Here is a 21,544-nt window from a genome sequence, read left to right as displayed (position 1 = left end):
TGGTGGAGCTGTAAAGATTTTTTTGGTCACATGACCCCTAAGTATAAATTCAATTATAAAAGTAATTTACTAAAAAATATGTATGCAGAACTGCATTAAAGTTTTGTATGATGGCCGTTGTAAATACGCTGCCAGAACTTCATGACCACTGTGAAAAATTGGGGGTGGGGAAATATTGCTATGATGAATAAATACGTGTTTTTAAAATGCTTATGATAGTATTAATCAGGAAAAAAAGGAATACGCATTTTTTTCAAATAAAAAAATAAGAAATATTCCTAAATGGTCATGCTATACACTTCAAAATGATGGGGGGGGGAAGTATCACTAAAATTCTCTCTCTCTCTCTCTCTCTCACACACACACACACACACACACACACACACACACACACACACACACACACACACACACACACACACACACACACACACCCCTTCCATCACAGAATGGAGCTACAGGTAAGTTAACACTTTTCATAACATAGAATTACTGCATTGAACACAAATGGCATCCAGTATTATATTATAATATGCAAAATGGGAAGAGATATAAAGAATTTTTTCATATGTAATTTATATTTTATTTTCCAAACCTGCAATTTTTTTGGGGAGGGTGGGAAAGATTTTTTCCATTAGACATTGCTTGCAACATTAAAAAACAACCTAAAAGTTACTTTACATATGGTCTATATACAAATGCTTTTATTTACAAATACAGATGTTTCTATTCACAAATACTAAGAATTATATGCTCAGTTCTTCCTTTTTCCTTCTTGAAGAAGGCTTTCTTGATACTCTTGAATTAATTCATTCTGTATTTCAGGTAACGCTGGAGAATAGCGAGAATATTCCATACTGAATTCTCCTTTGCCTTCAGTGGAGGACCTCAATGTTGTAGAATATCCAAACATTTGATTTAGGGGTACCTATTATGAGAATGAGAAATGCAAAGTTTTCTTGTATTCACTGTAAATTTCATATTCTTTATATTACCATCACAGATGAGAAAATTGTTACAACAGTTCATACTACAAAATAGAGCCGTGAAATTTACTTTAAAAATAATTAAATCTTGTATCAATATTTTTGAGTGTTAGCATTAGTAGAGGCATTTAATGCAAGAAAGCAAGCTTATGCAGCATCAGCCAAAAAAGAGAATAAAATAAAATAAATTAAATAATAAAAAAAAAATAACCACTTCTACTTCACCCCTCTGTTTGTTCGAAATACCTGTCCAGCTGAGCCTTAAACTTATTTAGGCTATCAACTTCCACGACAAGGGATGGAAGTCTGTTCCACCAACCAACCACCCGCTGGCTAAAGGCAAATTTCCGCACGTCTATCCTACATCTGTCTTTCTTCAATTTGAATTTATGCCCTCTCAGGTGATTATTCTGAGCTAGAGGGAGAATCCCATCAGCATTCAGCATGCTCAAACCATTCAGGGCTTTATACATCTCTATCAGATCACCTCGCTGGTGCCTAGTCTCCAGACACTGTAATTTGCAAAACTTAAGCCTTTCTTCGTAAGAGCACCCCTTTGTTCCATTCACTACTCTTGTTGCCCTTCTCTGTACTCGTTCCAGCAGCTCTACATCCTTCTTGTAATGAGGCCTCCAGGCCTGTATACAGTACTCTAGGTGTGGTCTGACCATTGCCTTATACAAGGGAATAATCACCTCCTCATCCCTGCTAGAAAAATTCCTATATATCATTGACAATACACCATGAGCTACTCTTGCAGCCCGTCTGCACTGCTCAGAGAACTTCATATCTGCCTGCACAACCACCCCCAGGTCCTTTTCATTCTCTACCACTGTCAGTGTAGTACCACAGAGTTGATACGTTGCTCTGGGGTTGCTGTTTCCCATATGTAGTACTTTACATTTGTCAATGTTAAACTTCATTTGCCACCTCTCAGCCCATCTGCTCAACCTTTCCAAATCCTGTTGCAGCAGCATAGTGTCAGTAGTGTCCTTGACAACCCTGCCAACCTTCGTATCGTCTGCAAACTTGGACATTAAGCTTGATATACCATCATCAATATCATTTATAAATACAGAAAACAATAATGGACCCAATACTGAACCCTGAGGGACTCCACTAATAACATTAGTCCGCGATGAGCAGTGTCCATTGATTACCACTCTCTGTGTTATAAAATATCAGAGCAGAATATCCTAAAGGAATTTGAATATGCTAAAGCACAAGTAGTTTTCTACTTAGTAAGCCTAGTTAAGCTGAAAGTGTCTGTGGCTCACCACTTTTTATGCTACTTACTTTAAATAGCATAAATATTTACATATGCTGTTTTTTCTAACATTTTTGTGTGAACTTCTCTGACCTTTTGGTGTGTCCCAGAGTATAAACAAAAAATGTATTTATTTTTTATGATATTGATTACCACTCTCTGTGTTATAAAATATCAGAGCAGAATATCCTAAAGGAATTTGAATATGCTAAAGCACAAGTAGTTTTCTACTTAGTAAGCCTAGTTAAGCTGAAAGTGTCTGTGGCTCACCACTTTTTATGCTACTTACTTTAAATAGCATAAATATTTACATATGCTGTTTTTTCTAACATTTTTGTGTGAACTTCTCTGACCTTTTGGTGTGTCCCAGAGTATAAACAAAAAATGTATTTATTTTTTATGATACTGAACTGCTTATATCTAATGCAGTAAGGCATTAAGCCATCAATGAAAGGATTTAAAGAACTAACAACTACTAAAATATATATTTCTATGTAATAATGAAACAAATAATAGGATTATACAAACTAATACAGTACATAAAACGTAAGTATATTACGATAATCTGAATGCACATTAAGCACAGGCTAAAAGAGAGAGAGAATATGCAGCCCTTTTAATCCACTATAAGTTCCTTATTTATTTTTTTTTTGGAGCTAGTTTATAAATTAGATATATGCAATAAGTATTTAAAGACAAGTATTACAATGAGCTTTAAAAGCTATACTGATATATGCAACTCAAAAAAAAAAAAAACATTTACTGCATAATACTATTTCACAACATCAGAAAAAATAAACACTATACCTCTCAGAGAGGAGCGACTATTGCAGTGATTTGCAAAGTAAAGAGCACAGGTTCCTTTGGAGAGGAGGATGCAAACAAACGTTTGTACTAACAAATTAAATTATTCAGAGTGAACAAAATACAATTAAAATGCTACTAAACTAAGGAGAGAGGCCGGCTACATAAAATTGGAACCATTAAGCTAATATATATATTTTTTTGCAGTTGACACAAGTGGCAAGTACTATTTTTAAACAAAGAGCAACACTGAAAGGTTAATTTTCCATTTATTTAAAAATATAGCCTGCTTTTGGAATTACTAGTCCCTCATCAAATAACAGGTGGTCTCCAGTGGCAATTCCTGAAGAACAGAAAATATTAAGTTGTTCAACATGAGCTGTCATGCAGTATATAAATTTATATACAACATCTAATGCTAATTAACTTTTCAAAATGATGAAAAGCAGAACTTTTTCATCATTAGCATTAAAAAACACCCTCCAATTTCACCCCTCCATTTGGTCCAAATGCCTCTCCAGCTCAGCCTTAAATTTATTCAGGCTATCAACTTCCACAACAAAAGATGGAAGTCTGATCCACTAATCAACTACCTGCTCGCTAAAGGCAAATTTCTGCACATCCATTCTATAACTGTCCTTACTCAATTTGAATCTATGCCCCTCAAGTTCTTAATCTGAGTAAGAGGAAGAATTTCATCATCATCATTCAGCTTGCTCATCCCATTCAAGGCCTTATACACCTCAATCAGATCACCTCACAGGTGCCTACTCTCCAAGTGCTACAATTTGCAGAACTTAAGCCTTTCTTGGTAAGAGCACCCCTTTGTTCCTCTCACCAATCTTGTTGCCCTTCTTTGTACTCATTCTAGCAACTCTACATCCTTCCTAAAATGAGGCCTCCAGACCTGTACACAGTATTCTAGGTGTGGCCTGACCATTGCCTTATACAAAGGGATATTCACCTCCTTGTCCCTACTAGCAAAATTCTTATATATCATTGACAAGACTCCATGACTTGCCCTGGCAGCATGTCTGCACTGCTCAGCACACTTCATATTTGACTGCACAATTACCCTCAGGTCTTTTTCACTTTCCACTTCCCTGAGTGTAGTACCACACAGTTGGTACGTTTCTCTTGGGTTATTGCTACCCATATGCAGTACTTTGCATTTGTCAATGTTAAACTTCAGTTGCCATTTCTCAGCCCATCTGCCCAACTTACCTAGATCCAGTTGGAGTAGCATTCTGTCTTTACTGTTATTAACAACCCTGCCAACCTTTGTATCATCTGCAAACTTGGACATTAAACCTGATATACCTTCATCAATATCATTGATAAATATACAAAACAACAGCGGGCCCAACACTGAACCCTGGAGAACTCTACTAATAACATTTGAAAGCAGTGTCCATTGATTATCACTTTCTGTCATCTCCCACACAACCATCCCTTTATCCATTGTAGCAACTTACCTTTAATGCCATACCTCTCCAATTTGTACAGTAGTCTTCCATGTGCAACAGTATCAAAAGCTTTCCTGAAATCCAAGTATATGATATCAAAATTATTTTTGGCATTCAGTTCCTTTGTGACCACATCATAGTATCCCAATCAAATTGGTCAGACAAGACCTCCCTTTAACAAACTCATGTTGTGTCTTAACTATTACTGCAGTCGCTAGATGATCCTGCAATGCTACTTTAACCAGTGATTCCATTATTTTCCCCAGAACACAAGTTAAACCAACAGGTCTATAGTTTACTTGTGTCACCTTTTGAACCCCCTTTGTGAATTGGTGATACATTTGCACACCTCCAGTCCATGGGGACCTCCCATGAGTCCAAGGAAGCTCTCATAATTATGGCTAAGAGTCTGCTTATTTCCTTTGCTACCTCCTTTAATTTAACTGGGTAGATCCCATCCACCCTAGGTGCCTTTTTTATGTTTAACTTCAACAATTTCTCCTCCTCTTTGGTCTCAGTTATTACAAAATCACTTAGCTACCTGTTAGAGTTTGCTAAACTTCTTATCATTGAATAACTCCTCATGTGTGAATGTAGATGCAAAATACTCATTCAGTTTATCAGCTACCTGAGCACGATAATCAATAGTCAACGCATCTACGCTAAGTGGTCCAATCTGATTCATCCCCTTCCTTCTATAGTTTACATAAGTAAAGAACTCTGCTGTATTTCTTTGCATCCTTTGCCAAAATTTCTTGTAATCTGCCTTTGCTTGCCTAACCTCCTTTGTGAATTGATTATAGGCTAGCTTATATCTGCCATAGGCTTCTGTGTCACCTGATACTTTATATGCATCCGATACATTTTTCTTCTCTGCCACGAGCCTCATTAATTCATCTGACATCCATTTAGGCCTAAACCTTGAACAGTATTTCTTAGTTGGAATGAAAAGCCTAGTAGCTTCCAAAATTAAGTCCCTGAAGGCTTGCCATTTAGAATTCTAGTTAAACAACATCATCTAGTTAAGGAACATCATCAGTTGATTCCACTGTACAGAATTTAAAAACTGTCTGAGATCCCTGTAGTCACCTTTAGCCTTGATGGTAGTTATATCTTTAAGTAATTCCCACAGATTTTTTTTGATTTTTTGATTTGGTAGTTGTTGGCGCATCGGCTTCTGTGGCCATATTGCACCTCCCAAGGTTTTTGCAGTACTTTGATCCAAGCCCGAGACGGGAATCAAACCCGCGACCTTTGGGTTGCCGGGCAGGTACTTTACCCACTCGGCTAGCCCGGTCGGCAAGTAATTCCCACATCAGTACATTGTGATTACTATCACCCAGTGGTTCCTTTATCTGCAAATTCTTAATACATGAATAACCACTGCTGATAATCAGATCAAGAGTATTACTCCCTCTGGTTGCCTCTTGAACATGTTGCCGTAGAAAACAGTCATCCAATAAATCCACAAATGTCCTGCTAGTAACCAAACCAAAAGTTCCAGTGAATATCTAGAAAGTTAAAATCCTTCATTATAGGCCAGTAAATCAGACATTCTGATTTACTGGCTCAATCTATTTCTCTGCACAATTGCTCATTATACTCATCAGATTCATTAGGCATATAACACACACCTACTCTCATTTTCCCTTTCCCAGTGGGAAATGATTTGGCTGACACTGCAGCAAAACCAGCAATTCCCAATAATAATTGCTGCCTGTCAGTCCCCTATACAGACTACAGGCAAATAATACACCATAAGATACACTCCCAATGGCAGGATTCATGGAATAGACAGACTATGAATAAATTATATCGTATAAAACCTGTAATTGAACCGTGGCAGTCTAGTCTGCACAGGAATCGTAAGGAGGAAGTTGTTCTTGCCCGGATCCGCATAGGACATAGTCATTTGACTCATTCGTTTTTGCTGAGGACTGATGACCCTCCTATGTGTGAGTCCTGTGGCACAATTTTATCAATTAGACACATTTTAGTTGACTGTCCAGATTTTAGCAATATCCGTTTTACTGCTTTTAATCATCTGACTGAGCTGTATACACTCAGTCAGATTTTATCCGACAATGACAATGTGTCTGCTGTTTTTAGCTATTTTAAATCAATAAAGGTTTTTACTTGTATTTAAAATTTACATGTTATTGTTATTTCTTTATTGATTTAGCTTTTCTACATTTTATACCTTTTGTTATTTTATATCTTGACATGGTGACCTAAGTAATTAGGTCAGTGAAATTAAAATTTTTATATATATCACCTGGTTTTGGCACATTATAGCCTTAGTTGCTAATGCGCTAATAAAACCCAACAAACCAACCAACCAACCCTTTCCCAGTGTTTATGTCACACCAAACAGACTCAACATTGCACTGTCCACCAACATCAATTGGATGTTGGTGGACAATGCAATGTTGATTAGATTTTATGTGTTTCTTAACTAACAGCATAACCCCTCCTCCCTTCCTGTCCTGTCTATCCTTTCTGTACACATTGTACTCCTCAAATTCCAATTCTGTACTGCTTAAAACTGTATGACACCATGTCTCTGATATCCCAACAATATCTGCTTTTGATGTCTTGACAAGCATTTCAAGCTCATCAAATTTATTAACTATACTCCAAGCATTAGTGTACACACAAGTATACATGCACCTGTATACTTGTGTATACAGGTGCATGTATACTTGTGTGTATCAGCACAGAAGTGTTCTACAAGACATCATAGAGGTAATTCCTCCTTTTCTTATCTAAAAAGTTTTTACATATGATTTTACATTTACAAGTAACTGCCACTGATGAGAAAAATTAAATATGAAAATTGGAATGGAGAAAATAAATGAAAAACAGATTTACAGTTCAAAAATCATTGGTGTGGCCTCTATACATCAGCAAAACAATGCATTCACTGACATCCCACAGTTAGGAGCACCTGGCACATAGAGTAGGAAAAACTTCATAAGTCTGTTAGTTGCAATATACAAGTTAATAATTAATTCTAGAACGAGTAATTCCAGAATTTGCATAGAATTCAATATACTGCAAAAGGTTTTCGGGAATCAGCTAAGTAAGTTATTGTAAGCCTTTAGGGTTGATTATATGGAACTAGAGAAATCACTAAATTCTAAGAATTTAGTGGCATCGTTGGCAGAAGTTCAGACAATGATCAACTAATGGAAAGTGTCCTGGTGAAGGCCCAAAACTAGAAAAACATTCAGGTAGATATGAACAGTCTGGAAATCAGGGATTAATTGAAGGGGAGGATAAAGTAAATAAGAGCCCTGTATATAAGGACGACTAACTCCCCTTTCCCAAGGGAAAGGGGAGTAAGTCATTCGTGAGGTGTGGTATGGAAAGGTTTGGTAGGGCATTTGTCTCGGGAGAAGTCGAGTAGTTGCAAGGAGTGAAGTTGTAGTCTGTAAGTGGTTTTTTTTAGTGGCTCGATAGCACAGTGGTGAGCATAAAGAAAACTGGGGAGAAACAAAAAAAAAAGGGAGTAACAAAGAGTTTCAGAAGCTGCAGAATTTCAGGGAGTCCCAATGAAGTGCTAGGATTGAAAAGTGTAGGAGCAGAGAAAGGGCCTGATTTAAGGAGGGAAGGCGCATCATCCGAATAATAGGAAATTCCAGAATCTTCAGACCAGAGTAGTTATTTCAAGAAAGGGAATAAGGGAAAGAGGAGCCTAGATCTCCCCGAACCGTGAAGCTTATTTTATTACAAAGAAAAAGAACTAATGGACATACTATACTATAATTTAGAATAGCTGTTTCCAAGGCTATTCGGCCTATAGCCCAGGTTTTAACACCTTAGACTAGAATTTTGTAAATGTTTGAGACTTGAATGATGTTAATTAGCCATAGTTTGAAAATTATAGCTTTGCTTGATTGAAAATTAAGGTGATACGAGATAACGGCAGAGTAACAACTGATTTGTGGAAGATGATCTAGTATATGATGATTGTTTTGTTTAATTGTAAGAAAAGTGGTATTAGAAGAAAAATTCCCTATATGTTTGTTAGAATAATCCACTGTTTAGAAATTGTCGCATTAAAGCCTCCTTTTGTTAAATTATCATGTGTGATGTGTAATTTGTTTCGCTCTGCTCACATTTTCTCTCAGAACTTAGGAGTCTTTTAGTGGTCAGAGGCCCATAAAATATATAAACATGTATTGTGACTTTATATATATATATATATATCAATTAAGGATTGAAACTTAATTTAGAATAAAGTAGGAGACAAACCACCTCCCTGTATCTAGCAAGGTAGCACAATTGGTTTTAACCAATGTAAAACAAAAAAACACTCCCTACATTATATTAACTAATAGCTGGAATAAAAATAGTTCTAAAGTTAATCAATTGTTCACTTTTGTTCTATAATGGCCTAGTGAGAAAACTTACTATACAAGAAAAAAACAAAAAGAAAACAATATGCAATAAAAATTCTCCATAAAATCCAAATGGTCAAACATCTATATTACATTGCATTTGAATTTACACAGTCTAAGTGACAGAATGCTCTTTTGTGTATTTAGCTCTTCAGCTATAGTTTGCAAACTGTCTTTACTAAAATACATCTAGTCTCTCTAAGCTGAAATAAGTATTAAAAATATATGTGGGAAAAGTAAGATTAAAATTGAAATTAGCTGATTTTTTTTTTTTTTTTTTGTTTTGTAGGCCTACATTTCTATAATTTTTGCTGATGATTTGGCCTCATTAAAACTTTTAGTGATTTTTTTTATAAATCTGAAGAACAAAATATTGCTCAAAAACAGACATTAACATCTGACCTATATTTAGTAGTGTTCAGAAACTCAAGCCAGAACACGTTCAATGTGTCCTCCATGTTTATCAATAATGTGTTGTATTTTGAGTGAAGTTGCAAAGAACATGCTCCATTTGGCATCAGTAGCTGGGTGAGCTGAATTTAGTACATGCAAACATGGGATTCACAGCAAGATTTTCCAAGCTTCAGCAGCTCTCTCTGGCTCCCTTAATGATGGGTGGTCTGCATGACCTTTTCTGTTGCCTAAAACACTACCTATTATTTCAACACTGTTTTGTTTGGTTTGTTGGTCCATCATGAAAAACAAGGTGTTGCTGGTAGCATCTTTGAGCAGAAATTAATTCCCACCTCTGTAGTATTCCTTAGCAGCAAGGAAGCCCATGTCTTGTGGGCCTTCCTTGCTGCATAGGACATCACAGGCCTATGCAAACATTTCCTTGTAGAGATAGGGAGGTCATAATTCCATCGTATAAGATAATTGTAAGACCACAGCTGAAGTACTGTGTTCAAGTATGAAGACCACACCTAAAAAAAAAGCTTCTTGAAAGCGTCCAAGGATAGACAACTCATCTATTGAGATTGGCAAATGGCAAGAGAGCGTCTATACGAGGAATGATTTTAAATATATGGGCTACGGACTTTGGGAAGTGGGCACCATAGAGATTTCATCGCATATAAGGCTCTGAAAGTTGAAAGTAAAATCAATGAGGGTGAAGTTTTGACTGTTATAAATGATTCTGGAGCTATGGGTGATAAATTCAAATTACAGGAAGGGGTTTAGACTGGAGTGCAGGAAGTTTTCTTTTAGGCAGCAAGTTATTAATTACTCAAATAAGTTACCTTCATGGGTAGGGAAATTCAAAGGTCAGCTGGAGAGACACTTAAGTGAGGAGGGAGTCAAAAAGGTAGTTTATTCTATTTTGTTAATTTGTTATTATTTTTTAATTAATTAATTTTTATTTTTTGCTGGCACAGAAAAAGCTTAGGGGTTCCTTGCACCATAAGGCTAATATAAATAAACACTTTTTGCTCAATGCTGTCACCCTTGCACAGATGTGAGAAACCACAGGTGGTGCCTGACCCTAACACTATATATATTTTTTTGTTAGTTGTTGGCGCATCGGCTTCTGTGGCCATAATGCACCTCCAAAAGTTTTTGCATTTTGCTCTGATCCAAGCCTGAGGCGGGATTCGAACCTGCAATCTTTGGGTTGCCAGGCAGGCACTTTACCCACCTGGCTAGCCTGGTCGGCCCTAACACTATGCTGCCAACCTAATCTCCAAAGAAAAGCAACAGTATGATGAATAAAAAAAATTCACCCTATAGTTTTGGGCATATGTATCAAACAGAAAGCTATTATCCAACTGTTTGAGTCTTGAATATATCAATGTATGATATCAAGATTTGATGTCAGGAATCAACAATAAAACAAGAAATTTCAGTGGTTTGGCAATGGCCCACTAAAGTTCCGTGAAGGCTGTGCTGTGAAGGCAGTGCTACTGCTTCTGACTTCATTGCAAAAGGCTAATATAGCCAGTGTACGTAGATGAACAGTGATTCTCGATGAGATTTAAACTTTCAATTAGTTTTAGCAGTAATCCATCTTAATTCAGAAGAGTATGTATTCGAATGCCACACTTGACTTTAATATTGATATCATTTAGAATAGTGAAGTGTAGATTGATTTTATTTAATTGGAACATGAACACAGTAAATTTTAAGTCTACTTTAACATGTGTTTTGTGTGAGTATTACTATATTTGAAAAAAAAAAAAAAAAAAAAAAAAAATTGTTGAAGTACTGCCTGTCCAGATATACTTAATGTGACAATTTTGAGTTACAGTCACAGAACGGCCTTCATAGCCCAGTGGTCAGGACTGGAAGTGTAGTAGCACACGCTCTTTGTGTAGACCGGGGTTCAAGCCCATGACTGCTAAATATAGTCGATCTGCCAACCTGCACTGGACCAGCGTAGCAGATTATGGTCCATTTCCCTCAGCATGAATTGTTGAGGAGGCTTCCACCCTACTATTTCCGCCATCTCCATTTGGTGCTGTGGCTTGCACTCTAGTAGGCTAAGGATCGGCACACCTTTGGATTGTTCAAAAGCAGAAAGCCACAAATTGCAAACATATCTGATACATATAAAATTAAATGAAGCCTCTAAACTTGTCTTCATTCATTAAGAAAGATAGTGAAAAGCTCCTCAGTTCAAGCTTTACAAACTACAACATAGCACACTTCTTCACAGATGACATGTAAATCATTTAATTCAAAAGCACTTCTTTGTCTTCCTGCAAATCAAATCTGGAGTTTTTTTTTTACATGAGATCTTCAAGAAGGAGTAGTTTTCAATCCCAAAAATGGCAGAATATTCACAGTTGTGGTGTTTTACTAGCACCACAGTTGTGAATTCTGCAGGTCATAAAGATGCAAGATTACAAAACCGACTCCTATCATCAATTGAACAACAGTGGTTGAAAGGAGCAAAAGCCTAATGAATGATCCAAAATCAGTGTTTGATAAATGCAGGGTTCAAGGTTAATAAGAAAAAGTGTACTGTGACCACCATAGAAGGCCCTCCATCCATATTCATAAGATTTGCATCTACCTAGAGTAAAGCTTGTGTTACTCATCAAAGAAATATCTTTTGGCAGCATAAAACTCTACCGGTATCAAAATGTTCCAGAAAACTAGATAATGATGAAATAATCTAGAAAATCATATGCAAATTCCTGGAATCTTTGAAGATTGATCAAAGCAAAAAGAAGTTACACAGAAAGCATTATTTATTTTAGTAGTTTGCATAAAGCTTCATTTTTTAAATATTCTAAACATTACTTAATTACAATTAAAATATTCGCATACAAATTTTTGTTATTCTAGATGCTACTTACCTCAGCAACAATAGTAAACCAACCCTCAATAGAGTCGGTGCTGCAAATAATGCCATTCTTTTTTGTTAACTGGGCCATTACAGTACCATGGAATTCTGCGGGGGCTGTTACTTCCACTGTCATGATAGGTTCCAATATCTGCCACAGACCATATTCAAAAACTAAGTGAAAAGAATAAACAAACATATACTGAGCATCCAGTGGTTTTTTACATACATTGAGATAATATGGTTATATTATCTGAATATGCAATTTGAATTCAGATAGACATATTTCTTATGATTAATTCAAACTGTTTAACAGTTTAATCTATTTTGAACCAATAACAGTTTAACATACTTTGCATTTAGACATTATTTTAATATAAAAAGTTAAAATTTCCATTAAGAGGAAACCATGCATATTACACCTCTTTGTGAGTTTTCTTTAGTTGGCAGGGGTTAATTCAGATAAACTGAATTAACAGATAAAAACAACAAACACAGCAAACATATAATGGAGATCCAAAAAATACAAAAAAAATAATTTTTATCTGACACAATATACAGCAATCTGTGTTTGACATTTTTACCTGTTATGAATAATTTCAGAGAATCCAGCATAAATACAGCAAGGCCTTGCATATCTTCTATTAACTGGGGTCTGCATTAATTGAGCTGGCCAGCCAGCCAGCCAGCCAAAGTGAAAAGAGAAAAAAAAAAAAAAAAAGAAAAAGAGAGAAAAAGAAAGGGTGGTACTATATAAACTTTTAAACTGTATACTGTGTATATCCAATGAATTGTCAACCAGTGCTCAAACAGAAAAACAGTAACTCTGACATTTGGATATCAAGGTTAATTATGTAACTGACATTGATCATCTTCATCTTTTGGAAAACTTTTCTGGTAAGTGTAACAGCTAGAATGCTTTGTGTGTAATGTAACAGCACAATATGGCCTTAGATGTGATATAAATAATAACAGCATAATATAAAAAAAGCAAACCTATCAGCCAACACATTTAGAGCATTACATATTTATTAATTAATGGCATATTACATATGCACATTTCACATGTACCACTGTACTGTATTTTTTTTTAACAGAAACTCAAAAATTACTCCATTCAAGCTTTTTATTGCAATTATTGTATGTAACAAATGCTGTACATCAATAACTGAATCACACACCCTATAAAAACTGGCAAAAAAGTTGGATTTCTATTAACCAAGGCAGTCTCAGTCCGACCGTAATTTTTATTTATCATTAATCCCCCTTCACCCTAACCAATGAAATTTTTTTATGCCTATATAAGCTAAAACAGTGGGCAATATCACCCCCCCGGGTGGGGGGTGATATTGCCCACTTTGAGATTGGGGTTTCGAATTATCCATGGGGGCATTATGCATGAAAGGGGGCGACGGGGGGTGATAGGCATGAAAGGGGTGACAGGGGGCAGATGGAACACCATCAATGATTGGCCATTACAAGGGTTTTATGGCTTATTTAAAAAATGCTGTGCCAAATATTATCACTGTTCATTGTGTCATTCACCGTCCGCATTTAGTTGCGAAAAAACTTGATCAACTGCACAATTCTCTACAAACTGTTATTACTGCTATAAACAAAATTAAAGCACATTCTTTGAATGATCATATATTTCGAAAGCTTTGTGATCAAAACAGTGAAGATTTTGAACGATTGCTACGTCACTCCGAGGTTCGGTGGCTGTTAAAAGGCAACTGTCTCAACAGATTTTATGAACTCTTTGATACTGTTGTCGAGTTTTTTTGAAGATAGGAACAATGACCTTAGTAATGACCTCAAGAAAATGAAAACTGATATTGCTTATCTTGCAGATTTATTTACTAGATTCAACTCAATGAACTTACATTTACAAGGACAAGATGTAACTCTTATTAAGGCGAAAACTCAAATTTCAGCATTTATTTCAAAATTAAAGCTTTTTATGTGCAACGTAGGACGACGTGAATTGAATCAATTTCCATATCTGTTGGAAATAGAGAAAAAAGAAAAAAACAGCTGATGAAACTCTACTAACGTTTTGTAATCATCTAGAAATGTTGCACAGAGATATGCAGAAAAGGTTAGAAGATCTTAATTTTAAAATTCCAGATTGGGTTATAAATCCTTTTTTAAATAATGACGATGGTGAACGTTTTGTAGAAGAAGAATTGATTGAGTTACAAAATGAAGTTGAACTGAAGCCAAAATTTCAAAATTCATATCAGGAATTTTGGTTACAAAAGAAAATCCCTGACCATTATCCTGCATTGTGGGGAATTGTAAAAAAATTACTTATTTCTTTTCCAACATCATATCCAGTCGAAACCGGTTTCAGTGCTGTATCTCAATTGCTGACAAAACAAAGAAATTGTCTGGATGTTGTTAAATGTGGCGATTTACAACTTCTATTTACAGATATTAAAGCTAATAAATCTCCACCAAGCTCATCCATCGCATTAAATATTAAAATATAATTAACTATTTCCATTAATATCATGACTTATTTATGTAACTAACTTTAATTTTTATGACTTAATTTAAGTGACTATGACAGACTTTATTTATATAGTTGTAATTTTTTACGAAGAAGGAATAAAGTGCAGTAAATAGTTTTCTTTATAATTCACACACATACATGCAGAGCTGCATTTACGTTTTTGGAGGCAAATAAACAAATATTCATTTCAATTATTTAGCTTCACTTTATATTAGTGGGCTAAAAACAAGACCCGGCGAGGGCTTTTTTTTAGGGGGGCGGTGATCCAGAAAGGTTTGAGAAGCACTGAGCTAAACCAACAATAAAGCAAAGTATATTTTTAAATAAATTCACAATAAAACTCCTCTAAGATCGGTATACTAAGAATACTGAAATTAAGAGCAACTGCAATTCAGATTTAATGAAAATTAATAAGACAGACAATTTAAATAAGGAATAAAAATCATCTAACCTGAGGAATAAAATGTGAAAACTTTGTCCCAACTGTCTGCATTAGTTAAAAGGATTAAAAATTTTTAAGAAGTAAGAAAAACTGCTTTTCAAATATAGTGCAACCTTGATATAATGCAGGTGCAGGCAACAACTTTAATATCCACATTATAAGCAAAGCACATTATAGCTGAAAAATTTTACTCCCCCCCCACAAGTTTTTTGAACATAAATACACTTTCCTTAGTAAATAAATACTTTATTTAGTAATGTTTTATTAGTATGCAAACAAAAAGACCAAATATTAAAGGTTATATCATTCCCTTTACAATCTACTAATACACAATGTTGTTATGGACATTGATTCTGAAAGAGTTATGTAATTTAGTTTTTTGAAACTGATGACAGCATATTTTCAGTACATAATTCTTAATGGTGGTCAGATGTAATAAATGAAGATGTTCATTAACACTCTGGCATTTTAACTACACTATCACCTCTCATTAATGTTTCGAGCACGTTGTTAATTTCTGGTGCTTTTCTTTACACAAATCATCCACATTATCTTCTGAGTCACTCCCTATGTCACTGGTCAATTGTCTTCCCACTGTTCACAGAGGCTGTGATTGACAAGACTGCCACCAAGTATGTTAAAAGCAGCCTTTGCTTCTTGTTCTGAAAATGCTGCTAATTCAAGGTTATTATTAGTGATCTCCTCATCTTTTCCAACACATTTTTTCCATCAGTTTTTAATTGCCCTTGAGCTTACTTTCTCTCATCCTAATCCAAAATTGTATGCAACATCTTTCAGTGTTGATGTTTCCAGACATTCTAAAACTTGAATTTCTGAGTTCACAACACCAGCAAGAAGCTGACCATATAGTAGGCTTTGAAGGTTCAAATGCCCTAATCCACAGGCTGAATTAGTTGTGTACCTTGGCAGAAACATGACTCTGACCTTGCCGTCTTTTGATTTCCGGATGTCAGCCAAAAGATGAGCTGTACAGTGATCCAACAATAACAGAGCCTTTTCTTCAAGTTTTTGGAAAGTAAGCAGCATCGCACTGATGGTACAAACTCACTTTCAAACCATGAAGCAAAAATATCATTTGTCATCCAAGGACTGGAGCTATTTTTATAAATCACGGGTAGAAATTTCATGCTGCCATGCTTGAAACACTGGGGACTTCAACTTTTGCCAATGCACAATGGGTTTAGCTTGTGATTTCTAGTCTTGTTTGGACACAGTCATTCTCTGTTAGTTTTCATGCCCGCTTTGTTGGATGCCTTTTTAATATCCAGTGACTTGTTGGGGAGAAGCTTATAGTACAGTGCTGTTTCATTACAGTTGTACAACTGTTCTGTGAATTCACCATTTTGAGTCACATTATGCAAAAATTCAGGAAATGCTTCTGCTGCTGTAATGTCACCAAATGTAGATTTGCATACACGACTAACCTGGGAAAGATGTCGCATGACGAGCTTTCCATCTCCAAAGCCACCCTTCAGAAGCTTATGAAATGTAAGTACCAGTGCTTTTAAAATTACTCCATTTATTGGTACTTTCACTATGCTTCTGCAGAAACCACTTGTACAAGCATTAGTCTACATCACTGTTTTCACAAAGTCTAGTTTTCTTTCTTTGGAGGCCTACTTCTTCAATGGAGTCTACGAATGAACACAATTTTTCTTCCTCTTTCATCAAACCATGGATTGTTCCTTTTACTGGAATTCAACACTCATGAAATATACCGCCTTTCTTTTGCAACTCTTAGTTCTTTTGATAATCTTTAACTTTTCTTCAACTGTATAATTTTTTATTTTGGTGGCCTCACTTCAGTCCTACTTATTTACTAAATTTTGCCATACATTTATTTCTAATGCTCTAGAATTTACTGTGTTTTGAGAAAACTAAATCAAAATCAAACTGTCTGGCCTATCATACTGCTGAAGTGAAGTAACATGATTTCTCCACAAATCACTTGTCACTTCATGTATAATTTTGTCTAGTTTAGTCCTTAGCAGTTTTTGCTACCCTAAATTAACTTCTAGTCAAAGAAAGGATGTCAGGTACAGTTCTTTACAAAACTTCACTTGATGAATGGTAGCTGTATTCCCCTCTAGATGTAGCTGTTTGCAATTAGCATTCCACTGATATACTCTTTTATTCATTTCTAGCTGAGGGAGAGAAACTGGGTGTCTACAGTAATTACTCTCTGATGAGTCCTGTTGTCTACAAAAATTACTCTGCAATTGAATATATTAAAGTGAACATACAGCCAATTTTTGGCTAATTTCTTTCTCCACTTGGAAATACAGTAGTAGGATGTACAGTAGATATGAGTATATACAATATTCACTTTTTTCAGTTTCCAATATGAAATTACTAGTTCTTTGAACATACTTCGTTTTCATAATTCGTTTTGGGGGGCATGATCATATCAAAGGTACATCTAAAAACCACAGTATGAAGAAAAAGACTTAAGACAAAAAAGGGTCAGGTCACACTGACTCCGTGTTGAATATTTATGAGTACTTGGCATTTGTACACTAAAAATCCTATAGTACAAATATTTCTGTTGGAACACAGCCATTCAATACGCTGCCTACAAACTGTAGAATATCTTTGAAACAGATTACAGCTGACAACTCAAAAAAGATCAAATAGTTTATAAAGAAGACAGACTATGTGATATGGTACTGACATGGTTTCAGAGCACTCTGCTGGAATAATTCAGTGATAATTCAAACATAATTAATAAAAGGATATGCATGAATTTATTTACAAATTTTGATCTCATTTTGGCAGCCCTCAACAATGAATTTAAATTAACTGGGTGATAACATAAATTTAATAACAAAGTAGTAGAAATAAAACATACAAAGGCAACAGGTTACAGTCTCAACAAAAATGCAATGATGCCTGTATAGTCCTGTTTTGCAACATAGGTTGTGGAGATTATTGGTCAGCCAATGGGCTGGAATGTAGGGTGTTTTATGGCGGGTAAACCTCTAAGGCTGTGTCATACTAACTTTGGTCCTGGACCTCTCCCCCCCCCCCAAATAAAATATCATTTGGTTTTAATGTTGTCAATAATAAATTACTATTATATTTTAGTGAAAAATAATCTTTTAGAAATATTTCTGAATAGGTAGGTTAGAAATATATTTTAAAATTTTTACGCACCTTCAAAATTTGCCCCACCACCACATTTCAAAGTATGCAGATTTAAAAAATAAAATTAAAAAGTCTATCCACCTGTCTGTTTGTATGTACGCATTCAGCCCAATACATAATCACCAATATCTTGGCTGCAACAAATGAATACTAGTCTGTAACAACTTACATTAAAATAACAGGTAAACTTGTATGTTTTTTGTTATCTATCTCATTTGCTGTGCTGCTATGCTAAACTGGTCAGTGACCAATGGGGGATGTCCATTAATCTGCCTACATTGGTATAAATAAAACGAGGCAAAGGTAAACTCCAAACTGGAAAAAGGAAAACATTATGGTGCAGGAAATGAACAAATAATGAACGGCATTCTAAGGTTCAGAAACACTCCAATTTTTGGAACATGAAGATGAACTGTTAGATCATGCAATGCAGTGTGTCTTGCACAAGATTCATTTTAAACCTAAGAACAGTGATGAAGTTAATTATCAGCTATTTTAAGTAGAAACTGAATCATGGTACATGAAATGAAAGAGCTATCATTTCAATGGCAAACTTTCTTTCCAGAGAATGCCCAAAGATTTTGATGAAAAAATTGTAAATTTTCATTGCTTTGTTGGTGAAAAGGAAAGGGGAAGTGACTAATAGTTATAAACTGGCACATGATCAAACTTCACTAAACTTCGACCTGTCTGTAAAAAGTATGATGCACTATTTTATTTTCTGAAACTAGAGAGAGCAGAAAATTGCCATTATGTGATTCTTTAAGAGATAAACAATACCCAGATTTAAGTCGCCAGCTGGAATTCTTATGCCTTTTCAGAAGAAAGGGTGGATGAATGCCCCTCTGGTCCAGGATTGGATAAGTACAGTCTGTATGTAGTTACTAAACACCCTTGCCTAGATCTACTCAGTTGGAAACAGTTTATGGGAGCAAGCACTTATAGCATGAAATGAAGACCAATTTATATCATTTCTGGTGGCCTTGTCCCCCAGCCTCTTGATGTATCCATGAAAAAACCTTTTAAGGATAATGCCCAAAAAACTGTATTGAAGAGATTACCAATAATGAGCATTAATTGACATCAATATGCAAAATTACAAAACTGTGAATAGCATATATAGAAATTTGTGTAGCTGTATCACACAGGCTTGGAACATGATAGTAGTGGAAGTGAAAATATTGTTATATGGGCTGATGATCAGGATATATCAAGCAGATACAAGGATACAAACAACATCTCTTTAGGAAGCAGTTTGAATGACAACATCAACAATGAGTAAGGCAAGTGATAATTTTATATTTAAATAATTTATATTTTAACTCCTGTATATTTAAATGGAATGTAATAATACTGGTACAGTTGTATTTTAATTTAATACTAATGTAACACTAATGTTTTATTTAGTATATGCCATGTGTAAAATTGAGAATGAGGAGTAAGATGGTAACCATTATATTTAATGCATTTTAGTGAAAATAAAAATTGTTGATGACTTTTTTTTCCCCACTTTAATGAAACTTATTTTAATAAATAAAGAAAATTTAATTTTACATGAAAAAAAAAAAACTGTTCTATATGATCATTTATTGCTAAGTAATCTTTACACAAATCATGCATCCATATTTTAGAGAATGAAATTTTGTAAACAGTGTGAAAATCATATAAATAAATATATATTTATCTTTATAATTGCATAATTTTCAAAACTGCATTATGTCATAATGGCTCAGCTTAGTGTTTTGTGATCAATGTTAACCACTGATAACAAAACATGGTCATTCTGAAATAAAATTTCCTTCTGTTGCACACACTGTGCATTTCATTATGCTCACATTGTACAGAGAGAAAAACATACAGCTAATAAACTGCTAATTACAAAGCTTTACTACTTGGTTGTGTTGTTATGATAATCAATTTGTCATTATTACATGAACTCTGCATATGGCATTAGCAGTATACTACAATACCATATTACAGAAAACGTGAACAGTATCACCACATAATACAGTGCCACAAAGACTCAATAATCATATGCACAAAGGTCTCAGAATGCTAACAGAAAACCACAAATAAAGATTGTACAGAAATTCTTCCAAAATTGTTCATTGGGTCCAGTCCAAGGACCACAGTCTCAAATTGGGAGGAAAGTCACTTAATTCCTCCAGATACTGTTTGTTATTTTGGTTTTTAGGAGCATTAACAACTAAGGTCATATTGCTCCGGAGATATTATTATTATTATTATTATTATTAGCCATATGGTGCAAGGAAGCCTGAGGCTTATGCTGCACCAGCCAAAAAAAAAAAAAATTTCCGAGTTACCCTGAGAGAGAGAGAATCATCAAGAAAGAGAAGAATGATGATATCCAGCTCAGGACCCTGGGTGTGCCAAGCCCATACTCACCAGATGTGAGCCCTGTGTTCATTCTGTGACCTTTCCACATCCTCCATATTTGGTGGTCACGGGCTCGAACCCCAGTCTAATCAAGAAGCATGTGCTACGCACTGCTGCTCCTGCCCACCTGGCTATGGAGGCGCCCCTCCAGATACTATTATCATGACTATTTTCATAAGTATTAGTACCAGAAAAGACTTGAGAGCCTAGATTTTTTTTTCCTTCAGAACACAACACCATTAACAGAGAAAGCAACTAAGCAAACCCTTAGCCATAATTATGAGAGCATCCTTGGACTCAGGGGAGGTCCCCACAGACTGGAGATGTGCAAATGTATCACCAATTCACAAAGGGGGATCGAAGGGTGACATAAGTAATTACAGTTAGTTTAACTTCTGTTCCGGGTAAAATAATGGAGTCACTGGTTAAAGATGCATTGCAGGATCATCTAGACAAGACTGCAGCAATAATTCAGACAGAGCATGGGTTTGTTAAGGGAAAGTCTTGTCTAACAAATTTGATAGGATATTATGATGTGGTTACAAAGGAACTGGATGCAAAAAGTAATTTTGATATCATATATTTGGATTTCAGGAAAGCTTTTAACACTGTTGCACATGGAAGACTATTGTACAAATTGGAGCAGAATGGTATTAAGGATAAGTTGCTACAATGGATAAAAGGATGGTTGAGTGGGAGAAGACAGAGGGTGGTAATTAATGGGTCCCGCTTTTCGTGGACTACTGTTATTAGTGGAGTCCCACAGGGTTCGGTGTTGGGTCCTCTGTTGTTTTGTATATTTATCAATGATATTGA

The 21,544-nt window shown here is 35.4% G+C and overlaps 1 protein-coding gene across 1 annotated transcript in view; it reads right to left on the bottom strand.

The window, feature by feature from the left end:
- Positions 1 to 689: 689 nt before the first annotated feature.
- Positions 690 to 21,544, bottom strand: part of mEFG1 (mitochondrial translation elongation factor G 1) — a 154,524-nt gene continuing 133,669 nt past the window's right edge. The window contains exons 17-18 of the mRNA XM_090375087.1: positions 12,223 to 12,383; positions 690 to 928 (exon numbers count right to left, since the gene is read on the bottom strand). Coding sequence (XP_090231213.1) covers positions 755 to 928; positions 12,223 to 12,383 — 335 coding nt within the window. The 3' untranslated portion in view covers positions 690 to 754. The remainder of the gene's footprint in view (positions 929 to 12,222; positions 12,384 to 21,544) is intronic.

Source organism: Mastigoproctus giganteus, chromosome 6 (assembly GCF_048544385.1).
Source record: "Mastigoproctus giganteus isolate SK-2022 chromosome 6, ASM4854438v1, whole genome shotgun sequence".
Lineage (NCBI taxonomy): Eukaryota > Metazoa > Arthropoda > Arachnida > Uropygi > Thelyphonidae > Mastigoproctus > Mastigoproctus giganteus.
Note: the sequence above shows the minus strand (reverse complement) of the source record. Positions and strands in the feature narration are given on the sequence as shown.